Here is a 9,891-nt window from a genome sequence, read left to right as displayed (position 1 = left end):
TTTATTGCTGTTGCAATTCACCATGTCACTAGTCACAAGTACCAGCGAAAAGCAGGCCATCAACCCGACCATACATACACAAACATTATAGGGGGTAGACAGGTCAGGAAGACAGGGGACTGTAGGAAAACTCAGAGAAACAAGATTACGTGAGGAGAGTGGAGGTGAATAAAAAAGACAGCCCCCAGACTGTACTCCAGTAGGAAGTACAATGTAGGAACAGAAAAAAAACACCTCAGCAATAAGCACATAGTCACCACAGCTCACAACACCAAAGTCGAGACTTGCAACAGGGGTGGGGAATGGGGAGGTGGAGGTAGTCCAGCATAGACAAACAGCTGTCCGGTCCTGCAGCCAAACGGCGCTGTACATAGACCCGCTCGTTCACGCTGGGGGTATGAAGCGGCGAAGGCGTGGGATGGGGGTAGGGTGTCCTTGTGGTTGGGGGAGAGGAATGCAAGAGAGTCTCACTGCCTTGTTCTTCAGGGGGAGATGTTGAGCTCAGCAGAGGCCTTGGCCAAGGCCCGTGCTGATTAGGGGGCAGCCAAAAGCAGATAGAATGGGCTTGTTTGGGTTTTCAGGCGAGAAACTGTAATTTCGCAGCTCCTCTAATTCAAAGATACACCTTGAATTTAGACTTTGTCACAGGTTTAATCCTAAATGGCTTTTATATGCACCATTATTTATGTCACCACATGTTTATTATTGAAAACACAAACTTCCTTCTGTATTGGATTAGTCAATGTATGTAGGTTATAAACCTGCCCATTGACCACCTCTATTTTGACATTTCTGTAACAGTAGATACAAAAGTAACCCTGCTCTTACATTTACAGTTCAATATCAGCTAGTAAATGATTATTTGAATACATCTTAAACACAAGATGTGGGTGTGTGGTACAAAACAACTGTATAAATTAATTGATTATACATGGTACATACATCCATCTTCGATAACTGCTTATTCAGGGCAGGGTTGCGGTGACTCTGGAGCCTGGACAGGAAGCAGAGGACAGGAAGCAGGCCGAAGCACTGGGCCTAATTCTGGTTAAATCTTATCTAAGTATTCTATAAAATAAGAGAGGGAGAGTATATCCATTCATCCTTTAAAAGCTTACCCTGATCAGAGTAATAGGGGGCCTGGATCCTATCCCAGGCAGCACACCCTGGATGGAATCCCATCCCATCCTGGTACCTACGCACCCACACACACTACAGGCAATCTACAGACGGCATTTAGCATAACTGCAAATGTTTGAACTTTGAGAAGAAAACCCACACAGGCAGAATCCCCCCAAGTCTGGAGAACCACCATGTCAAAAGAAAAGTATAGCCAAATAAGAAGAATACTGTATCTAGCTCATCAGTACTTTATTATAGCACAGTGTTTCCCAATCCGGTCCTTGGGGGCCCCCAGACAGTCCACAGTTTTGCTCCCTCCCAACTCCCTGCCAGACAGTCCACAGTTTTGCTCCCTTTCAGCTCCTGGTTACCTGGGGTCCTTGAGGGCCAGGTTGGGAAACACTTAGCAAATCAAATACAAAACAATACACTTTGAACATAAACAAACCTTTTGGCTTATAAAATAATTTTACAATGATCCTTTGCATTAGTGTATATCATGTTCCGTGTTCTGGAAAACTTTTGTAACAACTGGTTTTTTAACTTGAGTTCTGTAAAGCATTATTTATCCATCCATCCATTTTCTGAAACCATTTATCCTAATCAGGGTCATGGTGGGTCCAGAACCTATCCTGGAGGCTATGGGCGCACGGCAAGGAACATCCCAGGACGTGGTACCAACCCATCGCTGGACACACTCACACACCATTCACTCACGCACACTCACTCAAATTAAGGCAATTTGGTAACTCCAATCAGCCTCAGCATGTTTTTGGACTATGGGGGGGGGGAAACCCCACAATGACACGGGGAGGACATGCAAACTCCACACACATGGAGCTGTGGTGAAAACTCGAACCCAGTGAGGGTTTTAGGCAACAGTGTGAGGCAATAGTGCTAACCATTGCATCACTGTGCTGCCTGCATGATTTATTCATAACCCAGATGCATGATTTAATTTCATTATTTTATTTGGTGTTTTATTTTATTCGATCTCTGCTAAGCCTAGTAGTCATGGTGAAGGCCCTAGCCTCTGCTCCACAGAACAACCAGCCCAGGCGCAATGTGGCTTTCATGTACCAGGCCTAGCCAGCTAGCAAAGCCACAACCTGATCCCCAAATGGCCATGACTAACCACAAAAGAGTCCCAGAGCACAGTCAATGCATTTTCGTGAGTTCTGACTATAATAAGGCAGGCAATTCTGGGATGTATCCAGGTGGTAATATTAGTATCCATAACAATCCTGGGGGGAGACACTTTTGGAAAGAAAGGTGCTGTTTTTCATACAGTGGTGTACGGTGACAACCAAAATAGAGGCAGTTGGCAACAACTACATATAACATGTTGTACGCTTCGAAGTTACTTACAAACTGGGGTAGCTGAAACTGGCAAAAACAATGTATTATATATCACTATAGGACGTTCATGTTAAAATAAATTTGCGTTTCAAGACGCTAATTTCATATAGAATAATGAGAAATAATAATGCGTTACACATGTCCTACACCAACTGACAATTTTGTCTGAATCAACATTGCTGAAATTTATAACTCACGAGCACAACTGCAACCTCTCCAAGTAGCGGAGACAGTATGTCCCACAATGCATTGCGATAGCCTGACAAGTGGATCCAAGATGGCGTAGAAAGTAAAGGTAGGTAAGTATAGACTTCCCATTTTCAGCCGCTTCAGTTTGCCTTTTTTCGCCGCTGTTGACCAAGTTTGCAGTTCGTTTGTAACTCAGATGTAGAAAACATAAATCAGGACAGGCCTATCTTAATGCAGGGAATTCTGACATGTTTATCGTTTGGAGATAAATAGCCAACCTAAATAACAGGCCTGCGTACCGCTAACTTAGCTGTTCTGTTCGTTCGTGCGAGCTCGACTCGGGGCACTATTTTCCCCATTTTTTCTTTGACGTGTAGTCAGTACTGTTCACCTCTCTCTGGAGCGACTATGTTTTCGGGCCAGGAGGTAAAAGGAGGCGCGGGTAAATTGACAGGCCGAGTCGCTTTTACCTCGGGAGTTTTCGAGGCGCGAGTGTGTTGCGCAGTGAGTCCAGAGAGTATCACCACTTTTACCAGCTAGCTACACTGCAGCACTGGCTAAGCGGCTAGCATACACAGCATCTGTGCTACCTCTGCCTTTGGCCAGATGTCGAGTGGGAGAGGTGGTAAACGTGAATACGCAGCCTGGCTATTAATGCAATGCCCGATTCCCGTACCCCCCATCTGAGGGTCGTTCCGGTAAACAGGACGGACAGTGCCAATACAGTGTTAACATCACACACTGTTTACGGTGTTATCTCCCCTGTTAGCTATGTTGTTTTTCTTCTTCTTGTTGTGTGTATGTGTATTTGTGTGTTTTTTACGATGGACAAGGAGCAGCTCTCAGTCGGACATAGATCTATTATTAACCGACCCCGAATCCAAAGATAGTTTGTTTATATTTTTATCGCTGTCTAGAAATGACCTTTTATGGCGTGATCGCGTCAGACAATACCTTAATTAATTAAAGAAAATCTAGCTTCATGTTTTAAAAAGTGATTAGCCAGTTGGCAGGCATTTCATGTAACCACGCAAGAAAAATGGTCGCACTTTCAAGTTCCAATATTTTGCTGGTCGAAGAAGTTTAGGCTCCTGGAAGATGATGACTCGGGTGCAAAATTAGATTTTAACTTTTGGTTGAAGGTGCAGTTAATGGTCACTGCTAGGACTAAGGTCAGGCTTAATAACACGTTTTGTAGTTCCTGCCTGCAGTATAGATAATTCATAACACGTTAATGCAGCAGGAGTTGCTCGCTCTGCTGTCTCGCAGCACATGGAGGCTGCACGTTTTCCTTCTGTTTGTGTTGATGATCAGGGTACAGTGTCGTGGCAGGCTGGCATGTTCTTTGCCTCCATCTCGAGGCTCGCTGAAAACCCTTATGTTTGACGAGATTTTCAAAGCATTTGACGTTACCAGACGCGCGCACCAACCGGTCGAGAAGTCACGTTGGAATCGTAAACCTCTAATTCACAGTCCAGCGCGACTTCTGGCTGATATTTTTCGAGGTGTGAATCAGAATCGACTTTATTGACCAGGTACGTCTGCATGTACTAGGAATTTGTTTTGCTAGTATTGCTGCATGTATTCACAGACAACACAGAACATAAATTAAGAAAAATAGAGTAAGTAGAAATAAAATGAAAAATAATACTTTAGTATGGAAAAAATATGGGTTATAACCAGGTCCCCAGTATATACAAATGGTTTTATACCCTGAGAATGGATGTACACACACACACAACAGCAGCAATATGCAAAATACCCAAGTATTGCTAGCTGTTTAATGGTGGTTGTTTTAATGATTTGTTTCTGGATTAATTTTAAATGTAGTATTTTTGCTATGCAAGAGAGAATGATTTTGGTTTTTAGCACTAGGCATGCAGTAATTTAGACATGATAAAGGCTATTTAGCCACCAGTAATTCATGTCTGTATTGTTTATCCAAATGATTTGCTCTGCCTGTTGCTGCAGAATACAGAGTGGCGATGACCTTTGTGAACCACAAACACGCTATTTACAGAATTATCAATTTCTGATATTGATCTTGTAACAAGAGGAGGATGTGAAATCCTCTCATTCTTCCTTCTTTCTGTATTATACCATTATTTGTCTGTCTGCTCTAAATACAGTGCTTCCTGCCTTTTGTGTAAATGCAGGTTAAGCTTATGTCAAGTTGTTCTAACCTACTTTTATATCCTAGAGTTGTAATGTACTTTTTGTTAATTATCATTTGTTGCTTTTTTTTTTTTTTTTTTTGCTTTGTTGTATAGTTGGTGAAATTAAGGTTATTTGGTCAGTAATACAGCAGAAGGATTTCCTTGAGACTTGAACTGGAAACCTTAGTTTGGCCGCAGTGCTCCCTGGTTTGTGTTGTGTTGGCCAGGATTTGAGGTTCCTGTGTTTGAAAGCAGAGCATATGCCTGCCGTTTGTTCTGTTAATGTTACTCTTATTGCACTGGCGTGGGAAAAGCTTTATAGCTGCAGGCCAAAGTAGGTTGGTCCAGTGCTTCGCCTGTTGAATGCCCAGCGGTGCCTCACCAGTTTAGATAGTGGCCTGCTCGTGCTGGGTGCGCAGCAGTCCGGTTTGGCCCTCGTCAGGCAACCTCACAGTGTGCCGTCAGAAATATTTCGGTCCTGTACACAGAGTCTGGCCCTTGCAGAAGCATGGAGGTTTCTGCACTCTGCCTATAGTTTATGAAGTCAATACAGCACTGTTAGGGTCACTTCAGTGGAATTAAGTCTAGTTAGTATCTTCCTTCCCATTTGCATGTCTTGATACAAGCCTTTCTGCATTACACATGTTGGCCAAAATGTGTATTTAAAAAGCAATGAATCGATGCACACACAGTTTTTTTTTATGAGTCCCAGGGTGTGTGCCTTTTTGGCATGTCACTGTCATGCCGCTTGGGGATCAACGGTAAAGTACTTGTTGTTGTTCTTACCTTTCCCACCTCTAGTTAATGCAGAGAGTATATGCGGCTTGTAGTTACGCAGGATGCGATTCTGCCTCCGTCGTCTTAAGAGTTTGAATGGCGGCTCAGCTGTGTCTCAGCTCGGCTCCAGCGTGTTTGTTTCTGCACCGTTTTCAGTTTTTCAGCGCGAAGGTAACTAGGGGCATGAAGCCAGTTCCTGTGTGTTGTCAGTGTCTTGACAGGAAGACAGATTTGAAACCGCTCATAGTGTCATAAGCTGCAAGTACGAGGTCGCCATGTTGGTTTACATTTGTGATTAATTAGAACATAGCAACGGCATAGTATTAGGAAACATTATAAAGCGATTGAAGGCTAAACTTTGTGTGCAACAAAACCACAATATCCTGAATAAACGCTGAACATTCAGTGTGTGTGGGCTTGATATACCACCAGCTCTGTCATCTGCAGTACATATGAACTAAGTTTTTGGTGGGAGGGAGGTTTCTCCCTCCCACTATTTTCATGGAAGTGAAATGCTGTCTATAGTAAGCAGCCTGTCCTTAACTTGAGTCTTTGAGGGCTATGGAGTGCACTGGTTTGTGGTCTGCTTCAGCTAACTCACTCTGCTGTAATAGTTATTTCATGTAACTTCAGTGGTGTGTTATGTAAAATTTTGGAACTAAGTAAAATATAGGTGAATCATTTACTGTGGTAGTTGATGGGGTAGGTGCACTATTAAACAATAAAGCTGTCCCATGTTACTGTCATATTATTATTAAGGTTTTGGGGGTTGGGGGGAAGCTTTTTACATCAAACGGGTTTCAGTCACTATCTTGCATTAATTGAAAACTTTGGTGAGATTAAAAATTTTAATGGGAGATTTAAGAACGCTGTGCTTGTCTTGAGCACCTTTGTCTTATAGGGTAAACTAGCCTTTGTACCCCACCCCCTCAATTAAAAAGAAAAACACCTATTTTATAATTGCAGATTAGGTAAATCTAGTGTTAATTATTACATGATTTTTTTAAATTACTATAGACATGTACAGATTATTAGATCACATAATTAGGCAATAAGTAAGTTGGTGGCTGTTTAAAACTAGCAGGGAATTGGGTGTGGGTGACCTGTGCTGTGAACGGAATGGCTTTCACAATTAAAAATCTAGAAAAAGGATCTGTCCCTTCAGATGTGAAAAGCAGACCCTTAGATAGTAATGTTTCTGTCCGTTTGCAGGGTGATGTTCAGTCTGTGAGTTTGAACGGCTACTGCTCCACCTATTGGAGCTTTGGCTGTATTTGCTTTCTGCCTTCTGCACTGTGTGGGCTGTATTTCTGAATTCTGAAGTCCGCCGCTCTCTGTGAAATGAAGGTTTTCTGTGATGCAGGCATTCAAGTCAAATTGAGCTGTATTGTCCACCTTGTAAGTAAAGAAATCATCTGCTGTCCATGCGGTATGGAGGCTCTGCCCGATGAGTGGCCTTTTACCCTCCATTATTCTTTGTTATTGAGCAGGACCACTGACAAGCTTGCCAAACAGACGCAGTGCTGTGCAAAGCCGTCAATTTGAAGATATGAGTCTGTGCCATTAATAGTCCAAGCCGTGTAATCGGGGACTGACATGTGGCTCTCTCCCCTTCCCCCGAATTTCAGAAACTGTCCCTGAGTCATGGCGGACAGGAGGCTAGAGGAGTCATGTGAAGAAGCCTGCGAGTCATTAGTGAGGCGGGAGTACGAGGCGGCCGTGGGCCTCAGCACGGAGGCGCTACTCGCGCTCAGCCTGCAGGCCCCCAGCCCCTCGTTGGTGTGTCTCCGTGGTCGCATCCTGCTCTGCCGCATCGCCGGCCTGCTGCAGCTGGTGAGGCCGCCTGCACATGCACGTCTGGTCTGGTGACACATCTTACTCATATTCCATGCACCCCCCCCCCCCCCTCCCCGGCAAACACAGGCGGACAGTTTCAGGTGTGTCACTCACGGGTGACATGTGTGGTCCCCGCTCAGGTAACAGGAGCTGTATTCTGAGACACCGAAACGTGGCACTAGCTACTACACCTTGCCAATCCTCCACAGTTTGCACATTTAAGTTGCGCTGTTGGACAGTAGTTGTTAGTCGCCTTTACTCGAATGGCTAAGGATTCTCTCGAACCCTGTGGAGTTTGGCGAACGAGCGGATAAAGCATGGCAGAAATAAGTCGGTAAGTCAAAACAGGGAGCCATTCAGAGACGCCCGTAAATCGGAGCAGGGCTCTCAGCAAGTGGGGACCCTGTCACCTGTCAGCTTGTGACGCACGGCCAGCTGAAAGCAGAGCCTTTCCCCGTCACTCTGGAAGGCTGTAGCTGGGTTTATATGGTGGGTGGTATTATAGTATAGAGGAATTTTTGTGTGTGGGTGCCTTCACTGTTGACCTTAGGAAGGGGAAATTACCAGCTAAAAATGTTCAATAAATTTAGCTTTCGAAGTGCATGTTACCTGTCTGTGCTGAGGTATCAACGTCTGCCCTGTAAGGTTCCTCCCAGAAGCAGTAGCTCCTCCCGTGTTGTTTTTAATCACGGAATTGTCATTTTTGTTTTATTCCCAATCTTTTTTTTTTCCCCATTATGTAACCGAGCCTCTGTTTCTCTGCCAACAGAAAAAGTACGATGAAGCGGACGAGGACTGCAAACGCGGTGAGTCTGTGGCACCGAGGAAGCGTATCAGATCTTTCTGTTCCTCAAGTTCTGCTGTGAGGAGCTGGGCCAGGCGTGATCCCGAGTCCTGTGTGTGCTTTTGCATCTCGGGACCTTGACTTGCCGGAGGACCTTGACTTAACCGTCGGCGGCGTTAATCCGGTCGCTTGCGGATCAGTTGGCTTCTTGGCGTGGCGCAGATGGATGGATGGTGCCTTCACGGTGTCCTCTCTTGTGCTTGCAGTGCTGGCGGAGGAGTTGGCGAAGGGGGATGGCGCATTTCAGGCCGGCCTGCGAGACATGGTCCTGGACGGCAGCCTGCAGGAAGTCTCTGCTATCCTCTCCAAGTCGCTCTTCGGGGAGCCCCTGGTAAGCCGTCACCCCTGTCGCTTGCGGTGTATCGCGCTCCTTGTGATCCTGTCACGGCTTCACATGTAGGGGGAGGCAGAGCGGTGCTTCAGATGGAGTGCAGAACCTAAAGGGAGACCCTCCCCACCTTGGTGGTGAGGTCACCTGCCTTCTGATAGCGCTTTTAGGTGGTTTATTGGAATGTATGGATCTCACATGTTGGGAATGTGGAGCGCAGTGCTCTGGACCAGACAGTTTTCTGATCTCCGAATAAAGCTACATGTTTAAATTCAAAGCAAAAATAACATGATTTGCACGTCAGATGTGAAATACAGACCCAGAATAGAGCTGATGTTACTCACTGCTCTGGCTCCGCACCAGGTCCTGGCCGTTCACCACTGTAGATGTAGCTTTAAGCACGTTTTAAATAGAGCTGTACAAAATGCTTGTATCAGAATGTTCTGTGAAGTATTAAGGAGTAGGTTGTAAATGTTACATCTTTTGGCGGAGAGCTGTATTGTGTTACTGGGACTTCATTAGGAGGCTATTTCACCTAAAATGAATGTAGCAATATTATCTTTAAACTCTTTGCCTAGAATGGGATCGTGACAAAGGATTTAACCAGATTGAAAGTGCTTCTGTCAGAAATTCAAGTAAGTGCTTCTGCGTGTGTGTGTTTTTGTGTGTGTGTGTGTTTGTGTTGGCATTGACTGCTCTGCCCACATGACTGTCAGCATGCACCTATCTCTGTGTGTATTCCCATGACTTCTCTCCTTTTTTTTTTTGGGACTGACATGGTTTTGTTCTTCACATCCACACTGCAGATCTCCTTATGCTGTGAGCTCCTCACGTACGGCACGGATACTGTGTCAGTTCATAGCTGAATATATTTAGAATTTAAGTCCATCGAGTTAAATATGATGCCCCTGGAATAAGTTAATTGTGCTGCCCTTCCTTTTACTCTGACCGTCACTTGTTTTTGTGTGTGTAGCTCATAGTGACCTTTGCTAGGTGATGTTCATTTTTCAGCCACCGGTCACATGACATGCTCTTGCCTGATATTGTGAATTGGTGAATTTGACTATGAATTCTATGAACTGATAAGAACTGTTGTTTTTTGTTACAGCTTTAGAAATATGATGGGTCTCTCATAAGGGAAAGCTATTAAGCGTATTCCTTATCCACTATATTCACAGTTACTTATTTAGCTCAAGCTTTTGTACAAAGGGATGTACAGTTGGGGGTCAGAGAGCAGAGGCCAATATCCCTGGAGCAGATGGGATTAATGGTCTTAATTA

General features: G+C 44.6%; 1 protein-coding gene across 3 annotated transcripts in view; it reads left to right on the top strand.

The window, feature by feature from the left end:
* Positions 1–2,717: 2,717 nt before the first annotated feature.
* Positions 2,718–9,891, top strand: part of helz (helicase with zinc finger) — a 43,497-nt gene continuing 36,323 nt past the window's right edge. For 2 of the 3 annotated variants that reach the window (XM_023820388.2, XM_023820371.2), the window contains exons 1-5: positions 2,718–2,780; positions 7,232–7,436; positions 8,209–8,245; positions 8,490–8,614; positions 9,190–9,246. In XM_023820388.2, the coding sequence (XP_023676156.1) occupies positions 7,248–7,436; positions 8,209–8,245; positions 8,490–8,614; positions 9,190–9,246 (408 nt within the window). In that variant the 5' untranslated portion in view covers positions 2,718–2,780; positions 7,232–7,247. The remainder of the gene's footprint in view (positions 2,781–7,231; positions 7,437–8,208; positions 8,246–8,489; positions 8,615–9,189; positions 9,247–9,891) is intronic. The other variant, XM_023820378.2, reaches the window with a different exon arrangement.

This window comes from Paramormyrops kingsleyae, chromosome 5 (assembly GCF_048594095.1).
Source record: "Paramormyrops kingsleyae isolate MSU_618 chromosome 5, PKINGS_0.4, whole genome shotgun sequence".
Classification (NCBI taxonomy): Eukaryota; Metazoa; Chordata; class Actinopteri; order Osteoglossiformes; family Mormyridae; genus Paramormyrops; species Paramormyrops kingsleyae.
Note: the sequence above shows the minus strand (reverse complement) of the source record. Positions and strands in the feature narration are given on the sequence as shown.